Source organism: Hemibagrus wyckioides, linkage group LG10 (genome assembly GCF_019097595.1).
Source record: "Hemibagrus wyckioides isolate EC202008001 linkage group LG10, SWU_Hwy_1.0, whole genome shotgun sequence".
Lineage (NCBI taxonomy): Eukaryota > Metazoa > Chordata > Actinopteri > Siluriformes > Bagridae > Hemibagrus > Hemibagrus wyckioides.
Window position 1 is genome coordinate 18,432,498 of NC_080719.1, and position 18,310 is coordinate 18,450,807.

The following is an 18,310-nucleotide window of genomic DNA, read 5'->3' on the forward strand; positions in this document are numbered from 1 at the left end:
CATGCTAGTCCATCACAGAGCATCATTCATATATTCACACACTTGCTCAGACCTTTGAGCAATGGCAATTCACCTACCGTCATCTTTTTGGGAGGTGAGATGAAAACAGAGAACCTGGAGGAAACCCACAGAGACACAGGAGAGCATGTGAAACTCCACACAGACAGTAACCTGAACTCTGGACTGAGGTGGCTGAGGTGACCACACTACCCTCTGTGCCACCGGTGTATATCACTGTAACTAAATACAGCATAATCAGTATCATTTTAGCTGTTGCTAAAAAATGACCTATAAACAATAGTACTGAATGCCAACTTTAATTTAGAAACGTATTGTAAATACTACTACTACTAATATTAATAATAATAATAATAATAATAATAATAATAAAATATAAAACTTTACTCAGTGCTTCACACTATGTACAGGACACTAAAACACATTTTAGTTTATCTTTAGTATCTGGATGGATGGGATTAGGGGAATCCTGACCACAAAGAGGACCTCTACATAAACTCATTTATATCTTAAGGGAAATTCAGGTTAGACATTACAGACCGTTACATAAACTCAGGACTGAACCCTGGGGCCCTGAGGCTGAGAGGCATTAATGTTACCTATAACAATAATTAAACAAATTAGAAAATTAAGATTTAGGTACAACATGGATAGAAAAAAAAGGTGTTTAATATGAAGTAAGCAAAATTTGTAAACACAGTGATAAAATAGCATAACTAAATATTGTTGCAACAAATATTATACACAATAGCAAACTAATAGCAAATAGGAAAATAAAGTAATATTCCTAAAATAAATAAATATTTATTTTATTTTTACAGCTGTTTTTTTTTTTTTTAATTTTATTTAGACATGGGTATTTGCATTCCCATCTGTGTTACCAAACCTTCACTTAGACACAATAAGTATCAGTTTTTCTTGCTGCACCATAATCCATTATTTATCTTCAGTCAGGTGCGTAACCGGTACCTGTCTAGAAACCCAGTGGAATTATTTATAATGATACCTGACCCCAAGCCCTTATTTGAGAAGTCAGTAGGAGAAGAAGAAGAGTTTAGTGTCTTTACAGACGTTTCAAACTTGTGTTAGTGGGCTAAAATTAAATAATAACTTAAATGTATTTATTCCTTTTTTTAGAACTATTACCATTTATTAGTCAAACTGGATCCTCAAGGACTGTGACAGAAATAAATTAATACATAAATAAATAAAAGTACTTGTATAGAGAAACATTTGAAAACACAGAATTATATAAAGCAATAGATATGCTCACAAAATTCAGTTCTTTGACATGTACAGAGTGTCCCAAAAGTCTCCATACATAGAGGAAATTAACAGTTTTTTAAACTTTATTTACAAAACATGATCCACTACATGATTGCCGTTGCTTTGTAAACACACACATAGTCATCTCTCCGAATTGCGGTTCCCAGTTGTGCTCACCATGTTTCCTGTTCAAGTCTCTCTTAACCTTATGACCGCTTCTGACCCAACCATGACTAATGATCTATACCTGTTTTTCTTTTGTCACAGTTATTCTCAAACACTATCGAAAACCTTCTTGCTAAAAAGGGTTCATTTTTCCCTGTGTATAGAGACTTTGGGGATATCTAACAATTAGCCCAGCATACTGAACTTTGCACGGCATGTCACTGCATGTCTCTCTAAAAGATAAGTAGGAAACTGTCTACACCGGGTGTACGGATGATTGTGTCTCAGCGCAGAGGTTTCCAGGGACATCAGTATGATTTTGGATTCTCTTTGATGTCATGGATGGCTAGAACCTAATGGACATTCCAAGATAACACAACACCAGCAAATAACAGACTGATCAGGAAACCATCTGTTGTCCCGCTACGCATCTATCCTCCTGAAACCTAGCCTGCTCTTCTAATTTATTCAGTGTGCTTGTGTCGGTGTTCTTACTTTTGGCCAGTTTTCGATTAAAGATCCCTTTGAAAAGTGGATCTTGGAGAGGGTATTTACAGGTTCTTTGGTAACTGCCCTGCTGGAAAATCCAGCTTAGTCTGACTAGATATCAGCTACCAAACCACAAGCCGAGTCGGTCAGGCTGGAGCGCCGTCCATTTTTACTTGACTCACTAGTGGCTTATTTTCGTAAAAATACGTATAAAGACTTGTGTGTAATGTAGTAGTAGTAGTAAGCCAGAAATGATTGTCTTCTACCAGGACTTATGCGTGCTGGTTTGGTAGCTAATCAGATCTGAACTTTAATTTCATCAGGGTAGCTATCAAGTGAGGTTTTACTTGGAAGCCTTTTGAAACAGAAACCAGAATATTTCTTTCTTAGTAAGGTTTTGTGTAAAAGCATTAAGGTTTCCTCTGGAAGTCAAAACTGACCACAGTAACAGACATAGATAGATAGATAGATAGATAGATAGATAGATAGATAGATAGATAGATAGATAGATAGATAGATAGATACTTTATTTATCCCAATGGGAAATTTACATTAAAATACAATAAAACGTAGATATAAGTCCTTGTGCTATACAACGAGAGCTACATGAAACCCTTCTTGCTTCAGACGAAACCTGTAGCCGCCCTTTGCTTTCATGTCCAGTCTTATCCAATCAGAAACCAGTTCGTGTCTCAGCCGCCCACTGCTCTCGCGCGCCCCAATCAGCGCGAGCTGCCGAGTGCCCTCAGAGCGCGCCGCCATTTTGTTCGGGGTATAAGAAAACTCCGCCAAGCCACAAAGTTCCTGGTTAGACCTCAAGTTCCTCTTTGTGCAATGGACGGGTAAGTTTATTGTTGTTACCTTGTATTCTGAAGCAAACAAAAAAACAAAACAAAAACAAAAAATAGAATCGTCTAATTCTTTTCGCCGGTAATTAGCGACTAGTTAGAGTTCGTGTAGGTTTAGTTTAGTAACTTGCCCTAGCTAAGCGTTTGCGCTCGCGGGTTGCGATGGAAACCAACCGAATCCTCCACGCATCACTGTCTGTTTTAGATGATCGCGGTTTGTTGGCGTTCAGCTGACAATTTTATTTATTTACTTATATTTATACAAAGTTATTCCAAACGCTTGTATATTCTTTGTAGCTAAGAACTTTTTCGTGCCTAACTTGCCGATTAGCCTCACTAATGATTGTTAGCCACAGCTCGAGCTCGTGCTTTCCGGGTACCTGTTGCATTATATTCGGTCTTCGAGGCAAAATCCGAGGCAGACATTTTGTACCGCGTTAAACAGCAACATTAGTTTGATGTATTTGTTATCATTGTTTTCTTTCTGACGTTGACTTGTTTCTCTCTATGCAGCCGCCTAGAGACTGACTTGTATCCTATGGGATCGAGTTACACAGAATTAGAGTAAGTCTACATTGTTTTTTTTCCCCCCCGAGGTTTTTAGGAAGACTATATCACGGTGCATTCGATCATACCATTTTTTTATTTTCCTGTAACTTTTTTTTAAAGTATAAAAACCAAGCAAACAAACCCAAACGCACTTATTTTTTTGCAAGCAAGGTATCTGTACAGTTACCCAAGTATAACTGTATAACTACAAGCTATTGTTTTCTAACTTTTCCTCAAGTAGACCACGAGGGGTTTTGTTGCTTAAGGATGGGGGGTTTTTTAATCGTTTTTCCCTGATCTAGATTTTAAAGATTGACATACACATTATATTTTAGACGATTTTTTTCAAAATATATATATATATATATATATATAATATTGGTCTTATTTCCTCACGAGGCGATTTTCACCTCACAGAAGCCGAGCTCTCTATCCGGCCACGTTTTGCAACAAAAGGAGAATAAGGAAAAATCCAGGAGCTGCCCCTGTTTTTGGTTTAGTTTAACAAGCTTTATGTAATCCTTTTGCTTTAAAGATTGTGCTGTAAAAGCAGCTCTGGGCTCGTGGTGTTTCCTGTAAGGAGGAACAGGATGTTTGGGGGGGCGGGGGGTGGACAAGGGCGTCTCAGCCTGGCCCTGAAATGCCGCTCATATTTTCTTAGCTTGCTGTGGGAAGGGACAGCACAGGATGCAGTTTAGACTGTCCAGTCTGCAGTGGGGACTTAATGCATGCCCCCCCCCCCCCCCCGCTTTCCCCTTAAAATATCTTTTTTGTTTTAAGTGAAAGCTGATGAAATGAGTCCCACAGTATTTATTTATTTTTTCCCCCCACCCAGTTTTGATTGTTTTACTTCACTTCCTTCCATTATGATAATACATGCCATATTCATAGCGTTGGTGTGCCAAAATAATGACATTCCTGCTGGCCATGTTACTGTACAATAATAAAATGTTTAATTCTGACACCTTGTCACTTTTTAATCCTTTTCCTTATTCTGTTTAAAATGATTGTTCCTGAGCATTTCCTTGTCTCTTGTCTGATGTTCCCTTTGTTCTTTGCAGCGTTGTCCATGATATTGCAGTTGGAACAAAGGTAGGTATTTTTTTGTTGTTCTTGGTTTTCAGTTTTTCTGCACAAGACTGTATATGCCGATATTTTCCCTCTCAGTAAGCTTCCTTGGTTGTGTGTTTGTATCTGAAGGGTGTATTTTTCTTGGTGCAGAGTGAAACGTCAAGTGGTTTGCCAAGTTTAAGTCTAGGGGTGTCTCTTTTTTCTTCTTCTTTTTTTTTCTCAGTTGTATTGTTTTGCTTAAAGGTTTCGGGTTAAACATGGACCGAAAGTTTGCTGTTTCATCTTGTTTGTTGCTCGGATGGTTCTCTGTGCTGAAAGCATACTCCTCAGTGCCACAGATCAGCCGTCATTGGTTAATATGTTCTGTGCATTCCTCTCTGGCCTTTCACCGAAGATAATCATGTGTGGTATGTAGCTAGCTGGGAGGACCTGCAATATTCAGAACAAAGGAGTGATTCATACTCACCACTGACCTGATTGACTTGTATGTTTCTAAGCAGTCGTGTGGCCTTGAAACATCATTTTCTTTTTTCTGAAAGAGTGTAATGAAGGATTTCTCAACAGCATGTGTTAAAAGTTTGAAAGGTTTTGATTCATTTACAAGTCATCGAATTATAGGAGCACACTTGTGGAAGAGATGCATTCCTTACCCCCCCCCCCCCCCCCCCTTTACCTGGTTCTTTGTTGTCTGTGTACATGAGGATTCCTGGTTTTTGTGCAGTATTGTATTCGGCAAACAGACTGTCCTGATTACTGATTTTTGTTAAAGCAGATGTTTTTAAGTCCACATATTTTAATTAACATAAGATGTTCCCTCTTCCATAGATGTAAAGTGTAGAAATAATTTCTGTATTTAAAAAGAGGTGGGTTTTTTTATTTTTTTTTTATTCTTATTATTTTCCTCCCAGTCACCATTTAATCGGTGTTGTATGAATAGCTGTTAGAATTTCCTTCCATTTTATTTTTACCTGTCCTCTCGGTTGTACCTTTGGACTGGTTTGCATTATGCTTCCTGATTGATTGTCTTAACTGTGCGAGTAGACTTTAAAATGCATTCCTCAAAAATAGGCTTTGGGTGTTGACACGATGCCATGAAAGGAGCCTATTCATTACATGCAAATATGTTTGCCTCTCCCCTATGGACACACATGTTGCTCTTGGGTTTGTTCAGCTCTGCTGATTAGAGGGAAGGTGGTTGGGGGAAGTGCTAATGGGTCAGGTCACTGCTTACTTGATAGACTCGTGCCTCTTTTGCTTAATTTAATTTGAAAGCAGGTGTTGAGCATGGTGTATACTAGGTTAAAAAAAGACAGAAAGAAGGCCTTATAACCTCTATGCCTGGCTTGGTAAATCTTTGATGGGCTCCAACAGTAGACGAAACATTACACCTGGACCCCTGAAGACAATCGGCTCTGTGTATTCAAGCTTAAGAGCGCGGGTTGGGTTTCAGTCACCTGCAGCCATAGACACAAGGTCTCCATGGTGAGCGAATGACAATCAGGGAGCTCATGGTAACAGCCGCATTCTCTCTGTGAATCATTGCAGCCTCCTACCCTCCTCCCTTTTTCCACACCTTTATAATCTCTTGAACCTGGTTTTGTGTCACTTGCCAGGCTCAGCCATATCATGGTTTTGAAATGTACAATTTTTTTTTGTCCCTGCTTCTTGTTAACAGTCAAATTTAATTAAGGTTTTATGTGCTTATGACTTTGCATTGTCTTTACTTGTAAGAGCATGCCTTATAGAAGCAGGCTCAGCAGTCGGGCTGCCTTTTTGTTTTGTTTTTTTAAGGTTGTAAAGAAAGTGTTGGGAGTGGCTTTATTGCTAAAACCAACATGGAGTGGTTAAGCAGTGACGTTCAGCAAACGTTTAGCCTACCCTCCCTTTTTTTTGGCCTCATAGTCCTTAGCTGTGCCCTCATTCTACAGTTCTCCATATGGTTCTAATTATTGATTGCTGTAGCAGTGGAATTTTAAATGTGTGGTGGAGGATGCATGCATGGCCTGCTTGGCTCCATTAGGCTGCTGAAATTGGGTGACATGGAATGGCTGACTATGTCCATGGAGAATTCTGGGATGGCTTTATTTATTTTTTTATTTTTTTAAATTCCAACCAACCTCAGAATCAAACTACCAGTACATTCTCTCTCGTTCACTCTTGTGAGTATCTTGTAATTGTGAGTCCTCCCACTCATTCCTCTTGCCTGATGACCCAGAAACTCTTGTGTCCCTCGCACCCCCACCTGCTATTAAAACTTGCTGGTGGGGTTGGAGAATGGCTGCTGGTTAATATGACCCTGCCTTTTGCACAGGATGACTGCTGGTTCTCACAATGCTTACTTCCGGGGTTTTCCCCCCTTCTGTAAACTCACAATGTGGGTACAACATATCTCAAAGCTGTCCTTATTAGGTCAGCTAGCTGAGTCTTGTAGAATTGTGACTACTCAGACACTTCCTGAACATTTCAGCATGTTCCTTCTTGTTTCCACTGTGTAGGGGCTTGTGTGTTTAACTTGATGCTCTGTGTGGAATGTCTGTGCTTATGTAGCCTGCCTAGTTGCTATGTTGCTGTTGATTGACAAATGTGTGCCCCTTTTTTTTTTCCCCCCTCCAGAGAGGATCTGACGAACTTTTCTCCTGTGTTTCCAACGGGCCATATATCATGAGTTCAGCAGGTATGTTTTGGAGAAACATGATCTCATTGTGTATGCATCTGAGAAAATTGTCCTAATGATATGCTCTCCATTCCAGCTAATGGCAACGACAGCAAGAAGTTCAAAGGTGACATCAGAAGTCCTGGTATACCATCCCGTGTCATACATGTACGCAAGCTCCCCAGTGATATCAATGAAGCTGAGGTCATTTCTCTCGGCCTCCCCTTTGGCAAAGTCACCAACCTGCTCATGCTGAAAGGAAAGAACCAGGTATTCATGTTGTGCTTCTTGTAGCCTTTACAATGAGGGAGAATACTGAAGGGGGGAGGACCTGAAAGACCTGTTCATATTTAAATTTCTGTGTTTATGTTCACTTGTTTGGGGTCTCAAGTGGGACCATTAATCTATGTGAAGCTTTGTTGTATCTGAGCTAGTTCTCATGCCCCTAATCAAAAAGCCACATATGGTTTTGAATAGCTTTTCCAGAAACGTCTTATTTAGTATGTAACTATTTAAAACGTTTTAATGTAAATGAAAAAATGGTTATAATAGTGTTAATGTACAATGGAACTGTATGCTAAAGTATTTTGATCCCCCCCTCCCCCCCTTAGGCTTTTCTTGAGATGAATACAGAGGAGGCAGCCCAGACTATGGTCAGCTATTACTCTTCAGTCACACCAGTCATCAGGAATCATCCCATCTTTATGCAGTACTCCAACCACAAGGAGCTGAAAACGGACAACTCACCAAACCAAGTGGTATGTGCTCAGCAAAAACTCCTGGCTTTCTTTTCCAGTCTTTTTTTTTCTCCATTTGCCACACTCTGTGCTACTTCTGCCTCTGAATTTAGGGTTATTTTGTGCTAGCAATCTGTATACTTAACAAAAAGTGAATAATAAATACAGTCCAAGTAAATATTCTAAGATTTGTATTTGTAAGAGTTGTTTTGTAGGGCAACTGTAGTGCTTACTGTTTCTCCAGCTGTAGTGGAATCTTCATATGGACTGATGAGCTTGTTTACGAGCTCGCACGAAGCTGCTTTTTTTTTTTTTTTTTTTTTTTTTTTTAAAGCTTATCCTTCTTTTCTAAACACATTCTTAGCAGGGACATCATGCTGATTACATTTAATGCATTCCACAGCCAAGGCTTATCTACCTACTCCTTCCATCGGTGGTTACTCGGTTCTGGTTGTGTAATCTGTTTAAATAAGCACTTGAGTCTTGTACTCTCAAGGGGGCTTCATTTCTTAACATACACATCCATTGCTTTTAATAATGTTAAAAATCAAGTTGCACAATAATGGGTAACATTTTAATCGCAATTATTTTAAGAGGAAAGGAACTTTTTAGCAGTTAATAGTATCGTTTCATGCTTTTTATGGCAAAAGATTACTTGAATACAGGACCTCATTGTTTATTGTTGTCTCCAAGTTGCATTATGGTCCAAGAGATGTGATTTTGTTCCTGATGCAAATCAAATTGACGTGGAGTAGGCATTCATGTCCATGCCATCTTTTCTTTTAAAATGAAAGAAAGCTGGATAATTCAGGTAGATCTCTCCTATTGATCAAACACTTTCGTCTCTGTCCTATTTTTAACATCAGAGAGCGCAGGCAGCACTGCAGGCCGTAAATGCAGTCCAGACAGGCGGCATGTCATTAGGTGGTGTGGAAGCAGGCGGTGCGAGTGGCCCCAGCCCCGTCCTCAGAGTGGTGGTGGAGAACCTCTTCTACCCAGTCACTCTGGATGTTCTGCACCAGGTAGATCCTCGTTTGTTTATTTAGTCAGTATCGTTTTGCTTTGCTTTGCTTAAAAAGCATTGTCTTTGGTTTAGATGTTTAATGTTTTGCTGTCTTCCACAGATCTTTTCCAAGTTTGGCACTGTGTTGAAAGTGATTACTTTTACCAAGAATAACCAGTTCCAAGCACTTCTGCAGTTTTCTGATGGTCTTACTGCTCAGCATGCAAAACTGGTGAGTGGCTCCATCTAGAGGGCACTTTGTGTTAAGATCTAGTATTTACTTGCTTATTGCAGCTCAGTATCTGTGTGTTTCAGGCTAAAATTGACGATACAATTCAAGATCACTAATTTGTGATTAATTTTATGCCTTTTTGTTTGTGGGGTTTTTTTTTTTTTGGTTTAAGTGCACTTAATTTATGTAACTTGTCACTACACAGGCTCTGGATGGACAGAACATCTATAATGCATGCTGCACTCTGCGCATCAGTTTCTCCAAACTCACCAGTTTGAATGTTAAGTACAACAACGATAAGAGTCGGGACTACACACGGCCTGACCTGCCTTCGGGAGATGGCCAGCCTGCTCTTGAACACCATGCAATGACCACAGCTGCATTTGGTAGGCCACAACTGAGCATCATTTCATCACCTTTTATCTTCTATTAGTCTCGGTACATGCGTCATGCAATGCTTTCTTTTTTATGCCTCAAGTAAATATTTAGTTTATGTCCACAGCTACTCCTGGGATCATTTCCGCTGGTCCGTTTGCTGGTGCCCATGCCTTCCCCCCAGCTTTTACCATTCAGCAGGCTGCAGGTTTGTTGATGTCACAAGCCTCACTACTACATTTATTTGCTTTACTGACCGTAAACAGTGTACAATGTGCATAATTTTCTTTTTGCTCTCCCAGGCTTGACCATGCCAGGTGTTCCTGGAGCCCTGGCTTCTTTGGCCATTCCTAGTGCAGCGGCAGCAGCTGCTGCAGCAGGCAGACTGGGCTTCCCTACTCTTCCTGCCGGCCACTGTGTCATGCTGGTCAGCAACCTGAATCCTGAGGTTAGTGACCTCCAGCTACGTTTTGTAGCAAATAGTCCTCTTGGTGTCGTATAAATATTTCATACAAATTTGTATAAAATATTTTGGTGCTGGTTCTTTCAAGAAGAGTTTCTTGTTATTTGGAGTTGATTTAAAAATGGTAATGTTTTAAAAAATTAGCATACTTCCCGTAGGTTGAAACTGAATATCGGGTTTAAAAAAACAAAATTTAGTCCTGTAAAGCAGTTTATATAGTTTTGTTATTGTATTTGACTTGCGTTCTATATACTGTCCAGAATGGCCCTTTTTTAAATTTCAGGTAACTAAAGCTTTGCTTTTGTTTCCTCCCAGTTTTCAGCTTTTCTTTTTCTTTTTTCAAGTTTGTAATTTTCTAACATAACGTTACTCTAAGCTTGATATATCTTTTATTTATTTTTTTTAAGCTGTTGCCTTTTTACCAGAATATTCTTACATTTTGCACAAGTTCATCAAGAATTGAGAGATTCTTTTACGAGACTTGGCAGCTTGTATAACGTATTCTAAAATTAGCAAAATTGGCCTGTTTACGTTTCAGAGAGGCTTTAAAACCTTTCGGCTAAGTCTCTTGTGCCTGAGTAGAATTAAAGATTTCATTATTTAATGAAAAGTTGATACAATGAACTTGTAAATGGTTTGATTATTCTTTTAAGAAGGCTCTAGCAAATAAGCTTATCTTTCATTGTCTTGAGCAATTTATAAACTTAATTTTTTCAATGAAAACAGCACTTTCTTCTGTTGGATTAGTTTCTATAAAAGTTAACTTGACCACTATTGTATTTCCATATGTATACTGACTTTGTTTTTTACCTCCTTTTCTCTCCCTCCCCATTCCCCATTCTTTTTTTCTTTTTTTTTTTTTTTTTCTTTTGCAACCATGTCCGCCTGCCACATGGCTGCCCACATGTGTTCCACTCATTTTTATTTTTACATCCTCACACACACACACACACACACATACAAACATACTCATGTTGAACACTATTCACTCCTTACACTTTCATGTCCACCTCTCCCCTCCTCTTTCTACTCCCAATCCATTAACCATCTTCATGATCCAACCACCGTTTTTTCGTCATTTCCCGTGGAACTGCCTCCTCGCTGTGGATATGTTGAACCTCCATTCTGCCTCCGATCTTTACCTCTCCCTTCTTCCCTCCGCTGCCTTCCTCTGCTGTCCTCTAAAGAGAGTTACGCCCCAATGCCTCTTTATTCTTTTCGGTATGTTATCCTTAGCATCTTTTGTTATCACTTGTTTGTTCTGTTCTTTCAATTTCTTCCCTCACAAGGCAATTTGAGTGCTTGTGTGTTTTCTGCTGTTGTGTGTGTGTGTGCTGAGATGAGATGCAAACCAAAAAGTTGCAGCACTCGCCAGAGATTTAGATTTGTGACTATTATGGCGCACTTGAAAATGCTGTATCTTTTTGTGCTTTAATAGACTGTTTATCATTTTATGATGCATGCTTTTGAAATTGTTTTGCATGTCTTTTGAGGGAAGCTTTTATACTTTGGTTAATAGTCAAGACTCCTGTCATTTATCCATTTGTTAAGACCGCTTATTTTATTTTTTTTTATTTTTTTTTATTTTTTATTTTTCCCCTCCACCAAACCTTCTGACCTAAAGCTAGCCTTCTTACAGCGGAGTTTCACTTTTTCTCAATTCATGCATTAAGGACATCAGTGCAAAAGTCCATTCCTCTTTTGCAGTCTGTAAAATTGCCCACTTTCCCCCAATCTGTCCTTTTGGCTGTAATTTATTTATTTATTTTTACCTTGCCAAGTAGGTCATAGGTCATGTCCAATTGCAATAGATAACATTGGCTAAAATATCTATTGACGCGTTCTATATTATTTCAGTGGCACTTGGTGTCTATAAGGAGACTGCACTCTGATGGAGTGTCTTGATTGTAACCCTAAACGTATTAAAGGAATTGTTTGGTTTTTAATTTTTGTAATAGTTGTACTGTAAACTTTATATTTTGCTTTTAACCATGTTCTTTCTTTTCACCAGGTGTATATGGTGATGTGATAAGAGTGAAAATTATGTTCAACAAAAAGGAGAATGCCCTTATCCAAATGTCAGATGGCACTCAGGCTCAGCTAGGTGAACCTACTATTTGTTTATCTTCATTTATTAAAATGTTTGATGCTGGTTGTTTTGTCCTCAACGATTTTCAATTCAGAAAACTTTGTCCTCGAGGGCCATCTGATGTATCTACATGCAGGTATAATAAGTTCCTTGGCAAGTGTTTAATGACCATATCGTGTGTGAATTTCTCTACCCTTAGCTATGAGCCATTTGAACGGACAGAAGCTGTATGGACGGGCGCTGCGCATCACTTTATCCAAACACACGACTGTTCAGCTGCCCCGCGAGGGACACGAAGATCAGGGCCTCACTAAGGATTACAGTAACTCTCCTCTCCACCGTTTTAAGAAGCCTGGCTCTAAAAACTACTCCAACATCTTCCCACCCTCCTCAACTCTGCACCTCTCCAACATCCCGTGAGCCAACATTTCTGTTTTTCCGTTGTTTGTTCCTTGTTAAACCGAGCTGAAAATTAATTATGTCCTTTGTCTTTAACAGCCCTTCAGTTGTTGAAGATGATCTCAAGATGCTTTTTGCAAGCTCTGGTTCTGTGGTCAAGAACTTCAAGTTCTTTCAGTAAGTTCCTTATAGTACATTGGCCTTTACTGTTTACATTTTAATTTAGGTACTATTTTTTTTTTTTTTAAATCAACCTACCATCTGCTTTCAGGAAGGACCGCAAGATGGCTCTGATTCAAATGGGCTCTGTGGAAGAAGCAATCGAGTCCCTTATCGAGTTCCACAATCATGATCTTGGTGAAAACCACCATCTTCGAGTGTCCTTCTCCAAGTCAACTATTTGAACAGGATAAAAGTGACTGCAGCTGGGATGAGTCATTTAAGGACATACCGTAAAGTTGAGATGACTTCTCTGAAGCCTCAACCACAACTTTCATCATTCCACTATTGTATTTATAAGTAATATCTAGTGGTTCATATGTAACATTTTAATTATTTTTTAATGATTGTCTATCTGTAATCACCTCCTTGAGCCTTTTATAAGTTTCAGACGACTTCATTTTTGCATTGGTTGGACCCTTGCCTTGAAAGTGCTGCTCTGGTTTTTTTTCTTTTTTTTCTTTCAGAAGTACTTCTTGTGCCTTACATTATCTTGCAGTTAAGCGCTTTCTGATACCACATAAACCGTGTCGTCTGATATGACACCAATGTTTGTAAAGAATTTAGTTTGCAATCCACGTGTGCATGTATCCTTGTGTAGCTGAATTTAGAGGTTAGTTATGTTTCATACAGCCGCAGGGCTTTTTTTTTTTTTTTTTTGATAAATCGTTGCCTTAAGGCCAGTTCCTTTTGCTTTCTACATTCCCAGTAGCTTTGAGTCTTATCACATACTGTAACGATAGACATAGACTGTTTACATTTTTTTATTTTTTTTTTTTTTTATTTTTTTTTTTTTTTTTATTTAATGCAATAATTTGTGTACAAATCACATAAGTATGTTTGTGTTTTGATGCTGTTGGCCATTGCATGTTGGCCTTTGGTCAGTGGCTCTCTCGCTTCTTTGCCTATACGATTTGTTCTGTACTTTTTCATAGACCTTAAGTATTGCCTTAATGTATCGCAAGGCATTGTTTTGTAACTGTTCTCTTGTAATGCCTGATATATTTGGCGTATTCCTGAACCTTTTTGTATGTACACTACAGCTCGAAACCAAAGCCTTTTTTCAGCTTTCAGTCATGAGACTAATGTATTTTCCCCCACTTAGAATCGGCCAGGTATATATATATATATATATATATATATATATATATATATATATATATATATATATATATATATATATATATATATATATATGAGAGAAGTATAGAAGTGTTCATGTGGCTTGTGTTTAAAAAAAAAAAAAAAAAAAAAAAAAAGTATATAGGGAATCATTTTCCTTTTATGGTATGTTTGTTACCGACCAGTAACTATTTTTATTTTATTTTTTTTCCCTTCCTGTTCCTAAGATTTGTTTTTCTTGCAGTCCTGCAAGCTGAGTGTATCTTAGTCACATGCCTTTCAGTTGGTTATGGTCTTTCATTTATTTAAAATAGATTTTAATCATGTTGGCCACACATACAGTAGAGTGCTTTTTTTTTTTTATATATATATATATATATATATATATATATATATATATATATATATATATATATATATATATATATATATATATATATATATATATATATATATATATATATGAGAAATGGAAAAAGATTCTTTGTACTTTTCTAAGCATATTAGAACGTTGACTGTGTGGACCCACTGTCAGTACTTTCCAGAAAAGACTTTTTTTTTTTTTTTTTGTTAAACTTTAAGCATTCCACAGCACAGATTTTTGTTTTCAATGTTTTTCTTTTTTTTTTTTTTAAAATAAGTGAAGGTAACATGTGACCTTTTGCCATGTTTTGGAAGACCATATAATCCAGTCTCTTGATAATGGCAGGTCGTATGCATCTGCACAGCATTTTGCCTTTAATGTGGATAGGTGAGGTGTAAATACTATTTTTATACCACAATGTTAAAAAGCAATAGGGTTTTTATATCTGAAATTGAATGTATATTTTGACTACAGCAATGCACCATAAGCATGCAAAAAAAAAAAAAAAGAATTTGGATTTATAGAAAAAAAAAATAAGTAGGATTATACAATCTTTCAGTCTTATACCATGTTTCTTTAACAGTCCTTCAAATGGAGGTTGTACTTTCTATTTATCTTCATTAAACATTTGTTTACTGTAATGCTGTCTGGGAGTCATTTCATTGTTGTGACTATAGCAGTAGCTCTATTTCAGTTGGGTTAAGCGATCAGACAAAACAAAAACTTTTTAGACAAGGCAAGACTTTTAGATGAGGTCATCAGCTGGCCATCCTTCTGAAATAATTAGAAATGATCATTTGTGCTCCCTGACTACTACAGGGGTGGTGTGATACCTGTCTGGCATGAGCCATGCAACAGGTGTGTAAACAACAGTATATCACAATAATAGATGCCTAATTACATAACACAGTAGTTTTCATGGAGACACCTGATTTCCCACCTTGGTTTCCACAATCTTTTTTTTTTTTTCAGGGCTGGCTTGTATTCGGTTGTGGCTACTCTTAATAACTCTCTCACACGTGTGTCGGTAAGAACAGAGCCGTGCTTTGATTTCACTTGTTTCAGTGTCGGGGGGGAAAAAAGTGAGTCACAGATTCAAGTTGACCCAAACATCGACCATGCAGCTTGTTTGACATTGGGATATCTCTCAACTGGCACAATCTTCCAAAACTCCAGGGTTCCTTCCCTCAGAACACTTCTAAGTCTGTCATCCTCAGAAAGTCCAATCATTTCAAGCTGAGATGCTGCTTCATCTTCCACTAAAGGGACTTTTAAACAGTCTGATTCAGCAGTGAATGGGTTGGGGTGGTCTTTTTTGCCGTATCTGTCCTCAAAACTTTGCTCAAGATTTTCAAGCAGTGTAGCATACCATGCAGGTTTCCCTTTTACAACCTCTGCTGCTTGTCCACTTGCCTTCAACAAGGATGGAAAATGTGTGAAGTCTCTCTTTTGTAGATGTGTCTTGAAAAGCTTGAGTTTTGTTGAAAACACTCCTGCACCAGGTCAGGCAGCATCTTTAACTTCCCTTGCAGATCCACATTCAGTCAATTCAGATAATGCAGCATGTCGACCAAATAAGCCGAATCTGAAATCCACTGGGGATCATGTAGCTCAATGTAGTCCTTTTGTTTCTCTGCGAGGAACAGCTTCGCCGGGTTCAAAAGCTCAAAGAAATGGAAAAGCACATTACCTCTTGAAAGCCATCTCACAGTGCAGTGAAGAAGCAGATCAGATGGAAGATCTTCATCAAGTTCATCAAGAAGATTTTTGAACTGTCTCTGATTGAGAGCATGTATGTGTATAAATTTGACAATTTCCAGCACAGGTTTCATGAAGTTTAGCTTTTTAGACACCAAGTGCTCTTGATGGATAATACAGTGAAATGTCCAAAGTTCTGGAAAATGACCGTCACCTTTACACAGCCTTACAAGACCTTTCCCAGATCCCAACATGGCTGGAGCTCTGTCCGTGGCTATTGCTGTTAATTTTGATAACTACAGGTTTACTTTCTCAACAACAGTCATCAGTGTCTCTTTCAGCTTGATGCCACAAGTTCTGTCTTTCCTTTGTCCCGCTCTTCCTTAATTGTACAGTCTTCTGACACAAACAGTACAAATATTGCCAATTGTGGCTTGTCTTGAAGATCGCAATACTCATCCAATGCAATGCTGAAACACCGGCACTTCTGAAGATCTGATAATAAATGTGTTTCTACTGAATTCTCAGTGTCTGATATTCTCTGTTCAACAGTGTGCCATGACAGTTGAGGGGACAAAGAATAGCAGCAGCAGCATCACTGAGGCACTTCTTAACAAATTCCCCTCCAAGGTATGGCTTTTTTGCCTGAACAATGTTACCATGCTAGCTGATATGACGCTAATGTGACCTTCTCTGAATGCTTTTTAAATTTTTGGAACAGCTGAGTTTGCTTTTCTGACTGATGTTTCAGTGTGTCTACCTTGTGCTTGCGAAGTTCACTGACTCCCGGGCTACGGTTTAGATAATGGTTAGTTACAACATCAGACGACGATAGATAAGGAGTTGGACAAAATTTACTCGTCACGATAACTTTTTTTTTTTTTTTTTACAAATGTAAATATTAGATTAAATGCTCTATCTTTGACCTGTGTCAGATATTTGAATTAAATTCAATTATAAATTGTTTAACAAAGAAGTCTGGATTTAGATTTAGTTACGCTAATGAAAAAGCCAGAGACAACAAAGACAAGAAAAAAACTGACAGGATGATAAGAGGGGGTTATGACCTCCTACTGGCTCACACCTACAGGGTAGTGGATTTGATTGCTGGCTTTGCAAAGTGTGGAGCTTGTTCTCCCCATGCCTCAGGGGTTTCCTCTGAGTACTCAGATTTCCTTCCGAAGTACAAAGACTTGCACTGTAGGCTGATTGGTATTGGTATCTCTGAGGTGTCTGTAGTGTGTGTGAATTGGTGTGTGATTGTATCCTGCCTTGACTATACTGGGAAAGACTCCAGGTTCCCTGTGACCCAGTGTGATAAGTGGATGGATGGGTGGATGTGTGGATTAGTGGGTGGGTGGGTGAATGGATGGGTATTGGGAGGGTGGATAGGTTTGGATGGATGGATGGTTGGGTGGTTGGGTGCGTGCTTGGATGGATGGATGGATGGATGGGTGATTGGATGGATGAGTGGATGGATGACATGAGGAAGAAACCTTGAGAAGAACCAGACTCCAAAGAGAACCCATTATCCTCTGCGTGAAGAGGGATTTCTGGGCCTTGGATGTAAACTGTCAAATCCATGTCACACCTTCCACAGCAGCATATAGTGAATCAAGTGTAGAATCTCCAAGTGAACAGCTTGACAGCGGTCGTATTTACATGACTTTTATTTATACTCTGAATGAATATACAGTTTGGTTTAGAAGGAAATTAGCCCCAGGTCTGCTTCCTTATACAATTGTGTATTTTTTTTATGATCATTGGTGGTGCTGTTGCGCTTGGTTCCAGAAAAATTCAAAAGAATTTTTGGAAGATAAAAAAAAGACAGGTAGTCTATTTATACCAGGCTTTATTTATTTATTTAAGATAAATAATCTCTGATATGTGTGACATGCTCTCTGGCGTGATGTGTGGAGAGGTTGTTTGGCTGTACCTTTACACATTTTAATCAGTAATACAACTTTGTATAGACATACTAAATTGGGGGAAAGCCACCAGCTGTAATTTTGGTTAGGCAGGGTAGGTGTTATTTTCATGTCATTTCTTTGGCATTGTGTTTCTTTGTACTGAACCATTTATTACCTTTTACCTTATTGGGTGGAAAGAAAAATTAATGGCTTAATTTAACACTGCTGCTGTTGTCTGTGTCCTTCCATTCAAACCATCAGGTACAACCCCTAGACACATCAGGGAGAATGTAACAGTCACAGATAACACCAAAATGTTTTACTCCTTGTGTACCACTACTGATAATGGTAGGCATCTGTTTGGACATTTAGTAGCATACTGAATAGATTTGGGACATTGTCAAGATAGATCACATTCGCATCAATCACACACATTTCCCCACCTCACTTTTGACAATTTTATTGTCACAAGTTAAAGGTTTCATACTGGTGCTTCACGTTACCACTTTTGTGCCACCAGTGCCATGGACTCTGAACAGATGAGACCGCTCTTTTGAATTTGACAGACAGAATAAACATTTGCACCTCTGCTTATTCATTTTTAAACTTTAAACAGACATTTCTTGAAATGAGCCATGCT

At 38.5% G+C, this 18,310-nt stretch overlaps 1 protein-coding gene across 1 annotated transcript; it reads left to right on the forward strand.

The window, feature by feature from the left end:
* The first annotated feature begins 2,702 nt into the window (after nucleotides 1-2,702).
* Nucleotides 2,703-13,345, forward strand: ptbp1b (polypyrimidine tract binding protein 1b). Its single transcript, XM_058401441.1, has 16 exons — nucleotides 2,703-2,780; nucleotides 3,300-3,350; nucleotides 4,397-4,427; nucleotides 7,020-7,080; nucleotides 7,157-7,329; nucleotides 7,671-7,817; nucleotides 8,663-8,818; nucleotides 8,921-9,031; nucleotides 9,237-9,417; nucleotides 9,534-9,614; nucleotides 9,709-9,854; nucleotides 11,057-11,090; nucleotides 11,881-11,973; nucleotides 12,158-12,374; nucleotides 12,457-12,534; nucleotides 12,629-13,345. The coding sequence occupies exons 1-16, from the start codon at nucleotides 2,773-2,775 to the stop codon at nucleotides 12,759-12,761; spliced, it is 1,701 nt and encodes a 566-aa protein (XP_058257424.1). The 5' UTR covers nucleotides 2,703-2,772; the 3' UTR covers nucleotides 12,762-13,345.
* Nucleotides 13,346-18,310: the final 4,965 nt, after the last annotated feature.